Below are 19,403 nucleotides of genomic sequence, written 5' to 3'. Positions count from 1 at the left end.
CAAGACAGTTTTTATGAATCTGTTGGAACTGGTCCATTTTTATTCAGCAAAGATTAGTACAACAACAAAACTAATATACTTATTTCTACTGCCAAATATTTTTAGTTACACAAAATTACCTGCTTTAACTAATAAAATTACTTAAAAACAGATATATTTGAAAACAAACACAGGAAAAAAGTATTTTGTCATATTACAAATTACTATCTTTTTTTATATTAACTTGATCCAGTCCAAAATATTGTCAATTAAAGCAAATGACAAAGTCTATACAATTCACTATGATTACTTTAATACCCTGCAAAATATAATTATAACCAACATTTTCAGATTTTAAATTGTTTTACTGTATATTTTATGAACCTTTTTATATATAAATAGATATAAAAGCTTTATTTCTTCCTGTTTTATTTATATTGATCAAATCAATACTATATTTTAAGAATATACATATCCACTAAAATAATTTTCTTGATTTATGTTGCATTTTCTGATAAACGTACAAAATGCTTCTGTTGTTATAGAAAAAAGCAGTCAATTATTTACCTTAATAAAAATCAAACAGTTGAAACAATTCATATAATTTGATAGTAAACAGTTTTACTGACATCCAAATGTCTTCCTCATTTAGTGTTTTGAAATCAACAGCTTCTTGCAGCATATGATTTTGACAAATAAAGACAGATGTCAGGTTCAAGACTATTTACATTTGTCACACACAAAAATAAAATTTACAGAACACATATGAAACTAAAGCAGCAAGTTACCAGTGAAACTGAAGCAAGTGGATGGGAGCTAATAACCCTATTTCAAACAAAAACTCACCTGCCCAAAAGCCACAATTCTTTTTTCTGTCTGTCTGTGTTTCTCTCTCTCTCTCTGTGTCTGTCTGCCTTTTTCTGTCTGTCTGTGTCTGTGTGCTTTTTAACCCCATGAATGATAAACATGTGCCTCTGAATATTGTATTTTAAGCCTTTTACGAAACAGGTATTTCAGGGGTTTGGACAAGGATAGCTGTGACAGTAGGCCAATACTCCATCAATAATTCAGTAATATATAAAATATATATGCATATACATTAATACATTTCCAGTAATGTACTTTACTAATATAAATAATAAATACCGGGACATCATCATGTTCTGTGGAATGATTACAAACGATCCAGATATGTTGTCCATCTTGATCATCGCTGTTAGGTACTTGTCTTATATGCGACCAGAACAAGGCATCTCGTTGAGTGGCAGGCCAAACTCTTTTGTGAACTTGATGAAATATCAATGTATTAGCATCAATCTCTTCAATTATTTTCATGGATTCAAGTGTTGCTGTTAGAAGAAAAACAGTTTTAAAAAACATTATCTCACAACATATGAAACATGCACTATATCAGTAGAGTACTCTTCAATTTTTAAAGCTGCGATATTTATTTCTTTAGCACAATGCTTCATAACAGATTACCTGCACTCTGTCCATTGCAGGGTACCCAACCATAGATTTTAAAACTGTTAGTCTATAAACTCACTAAAGATCCAGTGGCAAGAAAGAGAATATTATTATTATATTAGTAAATACAAATGTTATTATTTTATTATTCAAAGGACAATTTAAGTATGAGCAACATAAAACCAATCAAACTGTCAAACAAAAAATGCTTTCATGAAAAAAAATTAACTCATTAATACAGAAAAAGATTATTTCTAGGGGGGTTAAAATAACAATATAAATACACACACTAGCTTAATCTCTGTACTGTTTGCTTTCTATAGTTGAATACAAAACTAAGTAAGAAGAATCACTAATTTTTCTTTGAAATTATTTTATATTTGTATATATGAAATGCTACATACTCTCCCATTCAAACCGTACATCAGGATTAAAGAAATAATGACACACTTCATGCCCTGTAACACCCTGTAAAAAGACAAATAGAATAGTTTCAGTTACCAAAGTTTATAAGCAAATATTTAGCTCTCAAATTATCACCCTTTTCCACTCAAATGTTAATAGCAAATGTCACAAATAGTACATTAAAATACTCTTGCAATTTGAAATGTTAAACACCACTCTGAAACGTAAACAATTAAAAAATAAAGAACTCTGAAGTAATCAAATTACTCGAAATCAAAACACTGTTCTTTAGATTTGTCAATTTTGAAATAAATTAGTTTATTGTATGAACTACACACACACACACAGTCAGTATTCATGCCTAACAATATATATAGCTGAACCAGTAAATGTTTATACTCCCACAAATAAAACTATGAATTTTCAACCATTTATAATAAGAACAAATTTAGCAAATTTGATTTTCAAACCCTTAACATAATTTTAATTATAAAATTTAGTCACTGTTTTTTAATCAACCTCTGAATAAGGAATTAAAACAAATAATAAAACAATTTTTCTAAAACCAGTTCCATACATTATTTGTGTAGATAAAATTGTGAAATTCATTTGTATGTTGTTTTTTTTGCCCTATCCCCTCTTCAATGTGTGCAAATTTAGTCAACTGACAATGACCTAGAATTAATTTGACTATAAAAAACAAGGTGCATGAAGTAAATAAAAAAAATATTTAGTCAAGTAGTAGTACCGTTAGTACAACAAAGATTAAGTTTCATCAACAGTCAGCAGCAAAAGACCCAGATAAGTACTATTTTTGTTTTACATGTGTATTCTTCATAATAAAATAACTTCAATGAAAAATCAGAAAAAAATTAGGTAAGGGTAGATTGGTTACAGTTCAAAGAGCAAGAATAAAATTTAAGTAAAAAGAAGATATGTATTGTTGATTGTTATGAACTTTACTCAAAGCTACACGAAGGTTATCTGAACTAGCCGTCCTTATTTAGCAGTGTAAGACTAGAGGGAAGGTAGCTAGTTATCACCACCGTCAACTCTTTGGCTACTCATTTACCAATAAATATTGGGAGTGACTGTCACATTATAATGTCCCCACAGCTGAAATGGCGAGCGTGTTTGGTGTGACAGCAAATTGAGCTCGTGACCATCAGAATGTGCGAGTGAAGTGCCTTAACTATTTGGACATGCCAGCCCATGTAGATGTATATACTGTTTAAGCTATTTAGGATAGTAAGTGTAGTTTCCTGTTACAACATGCAATTATTGTAAAAAGGAATAAAAAAAACTATGAGATCAGTCAAAGTGACCATCCCTAAATAGTGTTAAGGTAGAGAAAATAACAAATGAAATATGAACTTTTACTGGAAAAAGTTTTAAACATATTCAAGGCAGTTTTAGAGATTGTTCAAATGAAATTTGACAACTTTCAGATGAAGTAAAGTATTTTTAACCTTAAAATGGAAATAACTGCACTCAAAGCAACAAACACTTTGACAATATTTATTCACCAAGAAGTTTTTAGTAAAAATATTTCATTAAAAATTCTGATTTTTGTTTGTCTTCAAAAGACTTCCAATGTTTACCAAAAGCTTTCAAAATATTGTAGAGACATACATGACATATTGTTATAGTATGGAAATTCAAAAGGCTAGATTGGGGTTACAAAGAAATTCTTAAATTTCAGTTATTTTTTTCTTAAAACACAGAAGAATAAATAAAAAAGAAATGAAAAATTGATCTCTATTCTAGTGTTATGAAGTTTTTCGTACTTGTATGTCGCACTTCCTAAATTTTTGAATTTCACAGAATGAGAAAGTTAAAAAAAAACTTTTATATATACATTTTGAAGTAACAATATTATAAATTACTACATCAATATCACATAATTCCACTGATTTATCAGGCTTCCTAGCTATGTTGTATTCAAGTCTAAAAAAATCTTATTTCCAATCGGTGTATCACATTAATTACTGCTCTTCAGTGGTTGTAACAGTTTTACCCACATAAATACTTCAAGAAGACTGACAGGGTTATGGAGTTCTTTCAGCTGGATATAAATATGTACTTAATACACTCGCTACCACAAGTGGCATCGATAATTCTTACCCTAGTGCCATTTAAGAGGTTCCAAGGAGCAGCAACAATGTCCCAAATATACATGCCAGAAGAGAAATGCTGCTTTCAAACCTAACTGTTTGTGATCTAATTATGTGTCATGTAGTCCATAACTAAATGTTGGTTTGATGCACTGGTGAGGTACATTGTAGTGAATATATTAAGAACAGTAGGCACAGGTAAACAAATAATGAAGAAGGGGGCAGAACCATCGTGGTGAGTTCATAAATATAATATCTTGGCAAATAGTAAAAGGTAGGAGGTTTTATTTTATATTAAAGCTTATAAATGTTGGTAATTTGAGTTTGTAATTCATTAAAACTTGTAGACTTTACATTTTGTAACACTTACAATAAAATCTGAGTAAATGCAGAAGATGTGACAAAAAATTCAACACTTAGCTATTTTCTTAATATTTACTTTTAAACTAAGAAATTAAATAATATATAGTATTAAAACTGGCATTACAAATTATAATCTTAATTCCAAATTGAACTACATACATTCAAATGTACTACCTTAATAAAATTTTGAATATTAGTCTACAAAACATGAAAACATGCACCTATTTGAAAATAATTAAATGCCCCTTGTGAGAGGACCAATTTTGATATTTTAAAAAGTTATATTTTTCAATAAGCTGAAATACAATATAAAACTTCCAGCAGTTAAAAAATTATAAATAACAAAAATATGAGTTGTACAGTTTATTTGTAGACTACTTTTGGTATTGTACACACCTGCACTGTATGAACTGCCTTCAGAGGATCCACCACAACACCACATTCTTCTAACTCTCTTTTATACATTCTCATTTCTCCATCTTCTGCAAACAACTGCCAACCACCTTCCCCAACACCCATCTTTGCATAACTCAGCTGTTCTGTAGTGATAGCCTCAATCTTAAAGTTTAAAAAAAACAACAACTTTAGAGCAAAGAGTGATTTAAAAAGACACAAATAAAGAGTAATAGAAACAGACCACCCTTTTATTAAAGCTCGTACCTTCCAACAATTAAAACTTGAGACTCTTACAGGTTGAACACAAGGTGTGACAAAGTTTAAAACTACTTAAAAACAAAGTGTTGTGTGCAAAGATTAAATGGACTGCATTTATATTAAAAGATTAAGACTCACTTGACTGAATTGTAACTTCTTCCATTACAAATACAAGATTCTATTACATCATCTCTCTCAATGTGTGTATGTTATCTACATATTCAACAGTGAAATAATAGATATGTCCTACATGTATCATCATTTCCATTAGCAGATGAGATTACTGTCCACACTTAGAGTATATTATATTCTGCATTGATATTTCCCAAAAGAGCACATACATTAACACAATAAAGGAATAAACCAGAACAGGCAGCTAAAGCAAAAGGAATTTAATCACACTCCATTATCAAATGTTCTATTGTTAAAACTACACAAATGTGTACACAAAAAGTTTGAAGATTCTTGGTGAACTTTAAATATTCACCTGATTAACCATAAGAGATGAGTTGGCATATCACAGATTTATAAATACAATATTGTATAAAATGACAGAGAGGGAGAAGTAACAGTTATGAATGTATATTACATTGAAAAAAATAAAAACATACTTACACTGTTAAAAGCACGATGCTGTTCAGAATAAATAATTGTAATTTGCAATTACAATTTAAAGTCATTTTACGAATAAAAATGGTAATTGATTTATTTCATACTGTTTTTTGTAATGGTTATAAGGTTGTCAAAATGGACAGAACTCATAGAGTTAGGGTAGAAAAATTAACAGATTGTTTTACTGAAAACAAAAAACTTTAATATTAATTCAGGTGATTCTACATATTTTGCAAATGAAATAAGAAAACTATGATGAAAACAAGTGTATTTTTAATTTTAACATGACTAGTAAGAAACTGATTTATACTGTGACTTTTGTAAGTTCACAGACACATTTTAGTTAAAATTTGTATTACAAAATTGCACTTCTAATGTTTATTAAAAGCTGCTAAATCTTGTGTAGATATATTTAGTACATTAAAAGCAATACTATGTATATTTTCATGGTTACATGGTAGTTAAAATGTCAGTCAAAATGATTGAAACCTAAAGTACATTGTAAGGAAACAGTACATGGAACTATGGAAACCTGACTTCACTTCTTACTTGTGACTTTTTCTGATCATTCAATACTACAGTCTTCATGCTAACCATTCAAAACGTTTTGTCAAAAAAGTTTAAACACTGAAAATTAAAAACAAAAGAGATCTTGTCACCTCAGGCCATAATCTGTGTTGACATGTAAGAATAGATGGTGGAGGTTGAGTTAAGTCAGCTGTTATTTTCTTGGAAAGTCTCTGAAAATATATTAAACTAATCAATATAAAACTATGTACAACGACTAGGAATAAAATTCAAATGTTTTTAATCAAAACATTTCTTAAGTGTCTAAATAAAATTACTGGTCAATAACAACAGAAAACTAGCACACCCACAAATGATAGCAAATTTTTTTCCTGATTAAAAAAAAAACTTAGCCAAATTACATGAAAGAATCTACACAGTAAGGTTACTGAACACTGTTTTATGATGGTTAAATTTCCTCAAACAATATTCATTAAAAAATTTAAACACGCATACAAAACATACCAGTAAATTTTCATTAAAAGTTTATTTCTTAATCAACTGACAACTTCAAGTTGACAATTATTTTAATTAATTTCTAAGGTTATGCAGGATTTCTTACCTATACACATTTTTTTAACTATAAAACGTTTCTCTGAGATAGAAAAAATAAATTCTTTAGAACACAGCAAAAGTATAATAAAATTACACTGAACAAAGCTTATAGAAATATTCCACCAAAACAGAAATATGTTCCAATTTATTTGGTCACAATGTTTCAAGGAAAACCCTTCTTCAGAACAAACTGTCTGAAATAATGGTGGAACTTTAAAAATAGCTGCACTTCTTTTATACCTTTTCTTTTATTAGCAGAGATTAATATTATATTAGTTACTATAACACAATTAGTTTCATTTCTTCTGGAAAAGCTAATGAAGGCTATCTGCACTAGCCATCCCAAATTTAGCAGTTAAAGACTAGAGGGAAAGCAGCTAGTCATCACCACCCACTGCCAACTCTAAGGCTACTGTTTCACCAATGAATAATGGGATTTACCATTATAATATAATGCCCCCACAGCTGAAAGGGTGAGCATGTTTGGTAAAATGGAGATTTTAACCCGTGACCTTCAGAGTGCAAGTGACATTCTGTAACCACCTAGCCATGCCAGGCCTAGAGCATCACAGCCAAGAAAACTATATAACTGTTAGTATTTAAGAAATGGAATAACAAACCCTCTCTTCTTCTTGCTGTTCATGCTTGTCTAAAGCAGCATCAACTGCATCAAAAAATTCTTCTTCATTAATTACACTGTGTGGACCTTCCTGATGTTGATTGGAATAGAAGAAAGGACAGCTTAATAACACTGAACAGAAACTTATTACATCAAGTTTAAAATCTAGATTACATTCACAAACAATTCTTTCAAATTTCTAAAGAAATTGTTCAACTTTGATCACATGTAAGTATTTAATTTTTTTTATTTCACAGAATCATAAATATTTTTTTTTTAAATTCCCAAGCCAAAGTATAAATAACAGTAAGATACTCTTAATTCAGCATAAGTTGTAACACCACCAAATAAATTGCATGTTACACTGTAATCATTAAACTTAATTTACTCTCATGATTAGTTTTCCAGTGATAATATAGTAATAAATTAAAGTTAGCATTTGTTTAATACGGGCTACAAACTTTGATGAAGTATATTTTCAATTAATTTAGTTTTAATTTAATGTGTTAAACTGAATTTAACACAATTCAGTTGTGTTAAAAAATTTAACATTACCTAAAATGTTCTTTATGATATATGGAAACATTAAATTTATTCATAGTTGCATAAATAACACAAAAGTATGTCTGACAATTTCTGTTCCATTTTACTTAACATTGAAAGTTGCACTTCCAAGAGTGATAATACTTTGTAATGTTTAAAAACAATATTTATAAACTTAGTGGATTTGTTTTACAAACCTCATAATCTGGACCTCCCAACACTATTGGTTGTTGTGCCTTGGCTTCTGAGACTGCTTGTTTGTATAGCTCATCTAATTTCCTTCTTTTTTCTATTTCCTGGGAGGATTAATTTTTCAATTCATTCATTATGCAATTCAGAAATAACAACATATATTGAGCAAGCAGTAAAAATTTATGAAAGGATAAATACTACACTAATTCTCAAACAGCTTAAGACTTGTATACATAATTTCTTGTAGGAAAAATGAACCTTTAACAATTTGTTATGAATATAATTATTTTTCATCATATTCAGTGTTTTATGAAGACAACATTAAAAACCAGTTAAGACTAAAATATTACCATATCAGACAAACAATGTTTTTCAATCTAGCTGTAGTCATTATCAATGATACCAAAATCTGAAAATTCTAACATCTGCAATACCAAACTTTTCTCTTTCTCTGCACTGAAAGTTTGGTTTCGTGAATCAATTAAAGTCACATTGTGTGATTTGTGTTATTGCATTTCCAAAAACTACTGGACAGAATAATTTGAAATTTCAAATTAACTTTCACAGGATATGTACCTTCTGTAAATAATAAAATATCTATTTTACATGTGATATTTCTATGAACTGGCAGTTCAGGATATTCTAAAAGATTTCAATGTGAAAGGTTCTTTTTATGAAACCATAAAGAAAGCTTACATCTTTCTATATTCTTCTAACTCTTTTCCCATAGAGTTTTTATATTACAAAACAATAAATCCTTCATTTGTTTTGATTTGAAAGATACATTGTGCAATTCCCGTGTTTACAATCACTAATGCACAGTAAAAATAACTTTACTACACTGTATGCAAACCATGTTTTTTTGAAACTGTTAAGTTTCATTTAATATCCTTATTTAAAATTTCTGATTTTGGTTGCTCATTCAATGAATCATTTAAGCTGATATGTCATCCTAACACAAGGATTTTTGTTGACAAAATAAAGCCTGATATAGTGGTGGTTGGTTTGGCATTTTATGGCACAAAGCAACTAGGCTTTCTGTACCAAACATCCAGTAAAAAGTGAAAATTAAAGTAAAAGTATTAAAATTTGTAAAAATGAATCAAGGTAAAGCAATACAAAGTTGAATTTTTGAATTAAAACTTAAAGAGCATGAAAAACAATTTTTATATCTAGTGTACAGCAGTAAGAGAGAAATTACAATAATATTAGTTTTAGAGGACACTCTGTAGCATAAGTTGGTCATAACTCACCAAGATGACTAACAGGTAAATACAAAAGTCAGTGTTAGTCACCTGAAGTTGGCCATTCCAGTCCTTGTTTTTAATTATGTGACGTTACTGCTATTTTCAGAAATTAAAGTAATAGAAGTTTTAAAAAACTTTCTGTTGTATAATTTTAATTATTTAACTCACCAGGATGACTAACAAGTAAGTTCAAACATCAACATTAGTCACCTGATTTTGGCATTTCCAGTCCTGGTTTTGAGTTATTTGATGTCGCAACCATTTTCTAATTTCATATCGAACTAGTTGTACTTCAAAAAGGGATCATAAAAAGAGGTATAATCTATGAATTAAAAACTTCTTCAATAGTGTTTAAAAGGTCAATGCCTTTAAAAAAACTAAAAACATTTGTAATGTGGAGAGTGTTACCATCACCGATAACACTATCCAACATTATTCATAAACCTTGGAACAAAATGTCTAAAATGGTGCTGTCATTGAGAGCCATAATGACGGCAAAACAGTAAAATGTGGCTTATTGTAACTTGAGTGTCACGAAGACAACACATTGGTGTATCAGCCCCATAGAAAAGGAAACAATGAGTTAAAAAACTGACCAATGCGTAGTCTAGTCAGGACAACTTCCTATTTCCAATTCTTATGGAAACAAGATGGCCAAAATCCAATGTAGAATTTTATTTGGAAGAGCTTGTTTTCACATTGCTCACTCCAAATCAACTGGCATAGAGCTGAGCTCTGAACACAGGACCATAGACCATGTATGGAACAGACTTAGCTGAGGTGTTGGCAAGCTCGTTCTCACAAATACCAACATGGCCTGGTATCTAGAAGGACTGGATAGAAGTAGATATTAAAGAAAAGTGGGCCAGTCAGTTTTTAATATCAGCGAGAATAAGGTGAGAATTGACGTGAAGCAATTCCAGGGCTAAGAGAGAGTTAAGTGAATCGATATAAACAGTACAGTTTGTGTACTGCATAGCTTCTATGTGATCCAGGGCAAAAGAACTGGCATACAATTGGGCAGTGAACACAGAAAATGTAGAGGGCATTTTCTGTGCAACAACCAACTCATTGCAAACAATGGCAGAGCCCACAGAGTCATCTGATTTCGAACCATCTGTGTAATCTCGTAACGAATATTATCAGGTCCAACTCGTGTATTGTCAAACTGGTAAAAGATACTTTGCAAAGATATTTAACAAAGTTGAAAATTTTGTTTAACAATAAACAATTTCAGTAGGGGAAAATGTTGCCTTACAAATCTTTTGACAGTCTTTGAAGATGAGAATAAGGCTATGAATTTGTTGTATCTGGATTTTCAAAAGGTATTTGACAAGGTGTCACATAATAAAACTTAAAAAAAGATATTCAGGTTTAGGTGATAAGTTAGCTCATTGTATAGAAAAGTGGTTGAATGGAAAAAGAAGAAGGTCTTTATATATAGAACTCAGTCAAACTGGATTAATGTTACAAGTTGGGCACCCACAGGACACAGAGTTAGAACCTTTAACTATATTTCATTTACATCAATGATATAAGTGAAGGAATGCTCAATACATTATTTTAATTTCCACCAGTGTAAGAGGGCAATTATAGTTATAGAGATTGAAAGAAAAGAGGCAATTGTTCTGCCTGTGTTTTGATGGCCGAGATGGAGAATGAAACAGAAGTACTAGATGCATGAGAAAAGCTTTTGCTGAGAGTATTGGCAATGCTCCGGGTATCAGCAACTTCCTGGCCATCAGAGAACAAGATTGAAAAGGGAAGGCAGAAGTATACTGGCCACTAACCTTTCCAATTTCGTCCCATATGACTTTGAAACTGGTGGTAAAAGAAATGCAAGAGGTGTATTTAGTATAAAATTCCTTCTGGCTTTGAAGTCTGAGCTGCCGAGCATGTGCATGGGCCTGCTGAAATGTAATGAGGTTTAAATGTGGGGTATCTATGAAAAGGATCCCAAGCCTGTTTATGAGCTTTTCTTTGTCATGTGGCAGGCAGGATTCAACCAAGGACGAGGATATTGTGGGAAACGTGTCAAGGTTTTAGGAATACACTGGGTAGCTGCCTGAACAATACAGTCAGTTACTGCTGCCACACAGTCATCTATTGATGGCTTAAGCATGATGGCAGGATCAACTTCTGAGAGTGGTGAAAGAAGGCAAGTTAGCCTGGTCCAACATCCATCAAGGCACATGGACCAGATGGCATCAACCACAGCCAGTCTCTCTCAAAATTATATGAAAATTATCACAGCCCTATGAATTACTGTCGACTCAAGAAAAGTCAGTGAAAAGTGAAGGGGAGCAGATAGATCTATAGCAGTAAAAACTGACTAGATGCAAATGACAAGGACAGGGTGGGCACATACTGATCAACCAGCAATGCCACCCCACCATACACCTATCCATACCATCACCCGACATTTCTAAACAAGGAAAATGCCAAAGGGTGATTGTATCAGCAGGATTCAGAAACATTTCCTGTAAAGGAAAGGCACACAAGATCATAAGAATCAATCAAATCCTTAATGTCAGGTGATATTATTAACAGTCTTTAAGCATTGCACCTCTTTCCATTCTGATGCATATAGCCTAATTGCTTTGCCCTATAAAACACCAAACCAACCAACCAATCTTTCTCTTCTACCCGTTTAGGGCAAGAAATAGAGTAAGAGGGCTGTGGGCCCCTCCAGTTAAGACAGTGCAATTCCAGGTTGCACTTGTGAACATCATGGTCTTTACCAACACAACAAGTACATATCAAAGAACCACGACATGATGTTTTTGAGTGACCAAACCACTGACACTGGAAACATCCGACAGGGTTAGGAATGTGAGGCTGTACCTTACAGTTCAGATAAACCTGCTTTGACTGTGATAGGAGGACAAGCTGATGTAAACGCTAATATTAGAAATTTGGTAGGGTCCATAATTCCATTTTTACGAGTGAAGATTCAGTGTACCGTGGTAACAAGTTGGTTGGAGAAACCAGTGAGGATTTCTGACTTGAGAATGTTATTTAAATCCCTCTCAACTATAACGCCTCTGGAAAAATTCAAAGTCACATGGGGAGTATCCTCAACAGGTATATCCCCAATGTCTTGATTTCAAGAGGAGTTTGGTATGCTATGGTGGAGATGTTTCCACCAATATGTCTCCAGAGTGCAACTTCTTCATTGACTTTGGAGAGCCAGCAACTCCCTCTAATCCCTTCTGAATTAAAAATGGTGACATCTGCCCCAAGGATTTTTCAGATAAGGAATGGAGAATCAGAAATCGAGGTGTAGAATCTGGCTATGACACTGACTGTACAAAAGAGTCATCCATGGGTGGTCATTTTCCAATGATCTGTTGTTTTTTTCAAAATTTTCATTTATTTATTTTGTTAGAAAGAGGGGTATTCATAATAAAGAACCTACACTTCAGTGCCCACTGACCCCACCCACCATAGAGCCCTACTAGGGGAAGTACCACAGTGACAAACCAGAACAATGCAGCAACACCAGGGTTTCATGAACACAATACCCAAACACCAGCATCAGATACAATGTCCACAACTCCTGTTGTAAACATCCAACACTGGTACATGGTTGACCCTAGCTGAAGTGGACCTGCCGACTTGACCATAGGGAGGTCACCTCAAGGCTGCCCATCTACAGGAATTCAGGGCAATGTGGTGTGTTAGGGTTGGACCCCTCAACCACCAGGATTCTCTCCCCCCCTTTACAGGTCACCATGTACAACAAACATGTGGGTGGATGTTTAGATCCCAGATGAGGTAAGCTGAAAGAACAGAACCTTTCCTGAGAGGTCCCATCACTACATACAGGAAACCACACCAAGTGAACCTGATATAGTCGAGTGCAAAATGATTCAACAAAGCCAGTGGTCCTTAAACTTTTTGTATATCACCTTAATTTATTTTTTATCCAAATGAACTAGATGTATACATCATGCTGCCATTTCCTCTCCATACTTATGAAATATTGCTGTGGATCACCTGTTTAGATCACTTCTGAATAATGAGGTATAGAAAATTATAATCACGTCAAGTCAATTACTTTGTTCAAAACTATTTCAATGCTCTTCCATAGGGGTTGAAAGTATGGAATTAAACAAATACCTTTTAATTTTAAATAAATCTCAGAACTGAAGTTTTCTTTTTAATATGTGGAAGAATGACAAGTTTATTGTCAATAGTGAAATTTTGCCCTTGAAGCATAATGTACCTATCTAGGTGTAAGGAGTTAAAGAACAGATCATTTAATTTTAGATAGATACATTAAAAACACTGCATAACATTATACAACACCTAATTAAATAACATATCTGGAATAAAAAAAATTGCAATAATTAATTTAACTATATACATAATACCATAAAGCTTACAGAAATTTCTAAAACTAAAAATCAAAACTAGAAGCTAAAGATATATTTCCAAAAGATAAAAATAATGAGCATTACCTTCTAAAATAAAATTTCCTTTTAATTTTACATTTAGATAACTTAACTTTCTCAGCATGAGCTTGGTTGCTGGGACCAACTGTATGATCTTTTCATGTTTGTTATAGTTTCCATGCTATAACTTTCAAATTAGCAAGCATATATTTTCAAAATTTGCAACATTTATTATCAGCAAACTTTAAAATGCTTTCACATGCAAAATATCACATTGTTTTTACAAAGCCTCAAGATTTGTTCAGCAGTGTTTTTCTCATGTTTTCTTTTTCTTTTTGCATGCTGCATTGACAACATGCAAAGTAACTTTCATTTTAAAATACTATTATGCACCAGAGAATTTTCTAATTTCACATGCTTAATCCTTATAATGTCCAGATGGTTATTAAAGTTTCTTAAAAACTTTATATTTTATCTGTTATTTTTGCTAACAAATCTATAGTTTGTCAATTTGACCAATCTTGTAACCACCATAAAAATTAGGAAATAAATACAAGTTATCCCTTTTTTATTCCAAAATAACTACAAATTTAAACAAAAAAATAAGTATTTAGATTAAGTAGCTTAAACATTACAACATTATACATTTTTATTATATTAACCTTTCAGCTGTGCCTGGCTAACGATAAAGAAGTTGCAATAATGCAGCAGACGTGCATTAATGTTACAACATCCAATAATATAAAACTGACCTGTATTGATCGTGTTATAGTCACATTTCAAATTATACATTATTAATATTTACTAACAAGATTTTAAATTTATTTTTCTTAAAACATAGAAAAGTAAATGGAGAATTAAAGCAAACAATTATCTTACATATTTACGACCTTTGACTTAGTTGTCGCTTGTCACAGCTTACAAATCCTTAAGATATTTCACATGTGGAGGATGTGATAAAATTTTTTTTGAGATTTTATATACACATCTGAATAACCATAAAATAATAAATTAATGTACCAATATCACATAAATCCTTTATAATTTCTCACGCTTAGTAACTTTGCTGTATTTGCACCTGTAAAAATATGAAATTTCGAACAGGCTAAAGACTGAACTAACCAAAATAAAGGTTTGTCTCAAAAGGAAAAGATGCTTTTAAATTTCAAAATGACTAAGAAAGCTACTAGCTTTTGATTTGTTATTCAGATATCATATATACATGTAGAAGTATAGATAAGGAACTGTTTCCAAAAATGAAAAGAGGTAAGCTGGGCCACTGTGTTTAATTCAGTATGTGAGCAATATATCTCAGCAAACAGAAAAAATATTTTATATTCTAACTTGTCAATACAAAATTATGGACATCATTAACCTCTAATATTAACCAGTGCTGCATGTAACATACCAAGTGATGTATAAATTGATGTTCAGGTTTTTTTTTTAAATTTACTTTTAAAATAAACAATTAAATAATGTATAATATGAAAATTTGAATTATAACCTACAGTTTGATGCCAAACTTAAGGACATAAATTTATAAAATAGTAATTCATTAAAATGTTGAATGTGAGTCAACAAACAAAATGCCCAGCCTTTGACCTGTGACCCATCTAAAAGTGGTTATAACATTCTAGTAAGACTTTTATAATGCATGAAACAGTCTTTTGTCAAATTGCAAAAGCATATTCCTTACAATCAGATATTATAGAATTAACATTACCTTCTCTAAACGTCGTTTCCAATTTTCTTCCCGTTGCTGCATTATGTCAATACAGTGAGAGAGAGTAGAAAGAATTCCTGCAGTTGTAGCTTTGAATGTAATAGCTTCTCCTTTAAAATCTACAGCATGAGCCCCATGTTGGGATAATAATTCTTTGGTTATGTGGGGGATGTGTGTATGATCTAAAACACATGTTGGTAATATTAATTTAACCTGCTGTTACATTGGATCAGATATTGATTCAAAAGTACAGGTATAAACATGATAGAAGATATGAACTAGAATCATTTTGTTTTTCTTATGTTATGTAATCAATTTGATTTTACTGTTCATCAAGTCTTAAGTTTTTTTAAGAATGTTAAGTATTATCTATGAACACTTATGTTGATCTTACACATCAAATGTATGTCATGCAAGCAAAAAATATAAATATGCTAAAAATGTAAAATCACTAATAACTTCATAAATTTGTGCTAAACCTGAGAACATAAATTACACTGTAAAATAAGTTTAAATTAAAACATATTTAAAGCTCAGTCAAACCACCTGTTTCCATGAACATCAAGTCAAATGTGAATAACAAAACATACATTTCATATTTTTTCATCAAAATAGTTATATAACTGAAATGCATTACCCAAATGAGTTAAACTATATTTATAACAGATGAATAACAAAACGTTTTCAGATTATAAAGTTATTGATCTAAACCATTATAATGTTGTTCAATTATTATTAAATGATATGTCATACAAAAAACAAACATACCTTTAAACCTACAGGATCTAGATGGTAAATCACAAAGTATATCTTCAGAATTGACAGGTGGATCTTGAGTAGTGCCATTGTCTTCTACATCTTCAAGTTCATCCACTATTGATTATTATAATAAAAAATATTACTTTAATCAGTTATGATGAAGATTTAAAACACAATTTCACCTTGGAAAAAAAACTTCTTTAAAGCATTGCAACTGTTGTTTTACAGAATTTAGATGTTTATCTCACATCTGGTTTTAGAGAAAAAGACACCACATACATAACTGTGCTTTTTGAAATTATTATTAAAAACTTTTCTGTACAGAAACAAGTTTTTATTTTATAGAAAAAGTGAAATATATGTACTAATTTGAGTTATGAGTAGATATTTCAACAATATATTCAAATCTGTGCTATAATCTGAAACTACTTACAATCTAAATTTCCTTATACAAACTTAAACATCAAAACAGAAGCATGAAATAGAAACCATGATCAAAAATTTATTGACATTGTATTAAACCTGTTATATAAAACTTGGAAAAAAAGATTAATTATATCACCTTTTATTTAACAAATTTGTAAAGGTTATTTTATAATTAATGTGAGTTATATAATAAGCAAATTCACTTTAAAAAGTTACTCAATGAGTATTTGTGTTAGTCATACCTAATTACAAAATGATAAACTATAGTAAACAACACCCACTTCTCAACTCTTGACTGACTGAATAACAGGAGTTACACAATGTAAATGATAGACATGGGGTACAACCTTAAAACTGTGAGACTACACAATGTATTAGGCTGTCCATAAATAAATGTTGGAATTCTCACCATGACATTTAGAAGCTGAATATTGAGAAACTTATTGCTGATTGGTTGGTTGGTTTAATCCAACATTTGTCACTTCCAAGGTGTCTTAATTGTCTGCTGTTTCAACTCTACTCAGAGCAAGTTTCACAACCTTCAAGGCAGCATGGACAAGAAGGACTTTCATCTGATTTTCCTCTACAACTTCAAACTTTGATAAAAAAGCTATCAAAACCACAAAGAACATCAACCAGGCATTAGACCATAGATCTGTTACTGAACATAAAGTTCAGCAGTGATTCCAAAGGTCCTGACATGGAGATAAAAGCCTTGAAGACTATGACGGTCATGGAAGGAAGCCATCCTTAGATGAAAACACATTAAGGGAAGCAGTTGAAACAGACCCTCAAAAAACAGTAAGTGAGCTTGCAGAAAAGCTAGCCACAAGCAAATCAAGCATTGCCAACCACCTGAGTGCAACTGGAAAAAAAAAGTTGGTTGAGTGGGTTCCACACGAGTTGACTGAAGATTAACAAAATCAATGTTATGAGACCTGTCACGGATGACACTCCAAAAATTGAACAAGTTGGGAATAAAGGTTCTGCCTCATCCACCTTATTCCCCAGACCTTCCCACTACAGATTTTCATTTTTTTCAAGAACTTTGACAACGTTTTGAACAATGAATGCTTTCAAAACCAGGCAGCTGCAGAAGAAGCTTATAGGGAGTTCACTCACCACAGAAACTCTGATTTCTACAGCAGGGTCATAAACAGCATCATTACACATTGGCAAAAGTGTGTTGAAGCAAATGGTGCTTACTTTGATTAAAGCATGTTTTACAACACTGGTTTACACTTTTCCAAACTTTGCAGTTCAACATTTATTTCTAGACAAACCAATTACTCCAAATTTTAACAAGTTTTTAGTAAAATTAAAAGGTTGAAGTCTTTCTGCTAAAGATCTGTCTGTAAGTAAATTTTGAAAGTCCTTAATGAATCAATCTGAATTAAATGCAAAAAGTAAAAATATTTTTTTCATCTTAGTTTTCATTTTTATTTGTGTAACGTAAAAACCTTCTTATTAAATACAAAAGTTGTTTGTGGTAAAACAGTAATTTTTCTCTTATCTATTCTGGAACTAACTGTAGAGAAACTATTAACATACATCAAAATAAAAACTTAAAAAAGCATGAACTAAAATGAAGTGTAACTTGAACTGACTGCAGTACTAATCACAAAGTCTCAAATTATTTATTTTATAGCTATTTTAGTTTTATGGTTTTTAATTTATATTTTGTATCTAATGGAGCAGTAATCCTCTGGTCAAAAGAAATAAATCATAGAGTTTCTTACTGATATAAATAGTATGACCTAAGTGTAACTTCTAACCATACTCGAGCAATGAAATTTTAGAATTTCAATTCACTGAAGTTTTGTTACATTAAGCTGAATAGCAGTAATTATTCATCAGCCATTCTGTAATCTATTGCTAACAGTAGTAATCAATCATCGGTCGTTTTGTTGTCTACTGTTAACAACAGTAATTATTTATTATTCATTCTGTGGTCTAGTTAGTAATATTAATTATTCATCATTATTATAAAAAAACAAGGATTTATAGGACTCACTATGAAACAGAGCAATTTGCACTTGACTACATCTTAAGATATTCTTCCTGAAGTTCCATTTGGTTTTTCAAATAAAAATTCATACAGCTTTCAATTTTGCATTTTATAAAACAATGTATTAGTCCCTAAAATATAAAATCCCAAAATTATCAGAACTTATTTGAAATATTTAATGTATGAAGCACCAAACCTGATCAAAACAAACTAAGCTATTCTTTTTGACTAATGACTTATGATGGGAAACCTGAATAGAGAATTGTAAGATTTATACACAGAAAAAAATTAGCTCTTTCCACAGATCACAGAAATGACCATCAACCATATAAAATTCATAACAAAACAATACTGAAAATCAGAGATAAAAGGGAAGCTTCTGTGGCAGGTCTGATAACTTTACTGATATATCAGCAAATCAAGAAGGAAGAACAGAGAAAATTTAGATTGTTCCTTGTAATAACAGGAAGTTCGTGTTTTCAAGTGGTTGGAACTTGAAGCATCTAATTTTAGAAGTCAAAATCTTCTGAAGCAGAGAAATAAAAGTTGAGGTTCATCAAATGACAAAGAAAAAGAAATAGAGATTTTTTATAATACTTTTTGAAATCAAGAAGTTAAAATTCATATAATGTAAAAATCATAAATTACATTTCCATGCCAAGTTTACTTATATATACAGATATAATACAGTTTTTTTACATTTTGAATACAACACTAAAAGACTGTAAAAGGTCACTTGGTTGTACAAAACCTGAGGTAAATAACAGGTATCA

General features: G+C 31.2%; 1 protein-coding gene across 2 annotated transcripts in view; it reads right to left on the bottom strand.

Annotated features, from left to right (window-relative positions):
• cert (ceramide transfer protein) overlaps window positions 1–19,403 on the bottom strand; it is a 41,957-nt gene that overhangs the window by 1,586 nt on the left and 20,968 nt on the right. For both annotated transcript variants that reach the window (XM_076466860.1, XM_076466861.1), the window contains exons 5-12: window positions 16,206–16,310; window positions 15,438–15,619; window positions 8,076–8,174; window positions 7,337–7,426; window positions 6,254–6,334; window positions 4,725–4,886; window positions 1,851–1,914; window positions 1,126–1,328 (exon numbers count right to left, since the gene is read on the bottom strand). In XM_076466860.1, the coding sequence (XP_076322975.1) occupies window positions 1,126–1,328; window positions 1,851–1,914; window positions 4,725–4,886; window positions 6,254–6,334; window positions 7,337–7,426; window positions 8,076–8,174; window positions 15,438–15,619; window positions 16,206–16,310 (986 nt within the window). The remainder of the gene's footprint in view (window positions 1–1,125; window positions 1,329–1,850; window positions 1,915–4,724; window positions 4,887–6,253; window positions 6,335–7,336; window positions 7,427–8,075; window positions 8,175–15,437; window positions 15,620–16,205; window positions 16,311–19,403) is intronic.

The sequence above is a fragment of the Tachypleus tridentatus genome, chromosome 11 (genome assembly GCF_004210375.1).
Source record: "Tachypleus tridentatus isolate NWPU-2018 chromosome 11, ASM421037v1, whole genome shotgun sequence".
NCBI classification, from domain to species: Eukaryota; Metazoa; Arthropoda; class Merostomata; order Xiphosura; family Limulidae; genus Tachypleus; species Tachypleus tridentatus.
Note: the sequence above shows the minus strand (reverse complement) of the source record. Positions and strands in the feature narration are given on the sequence as shown.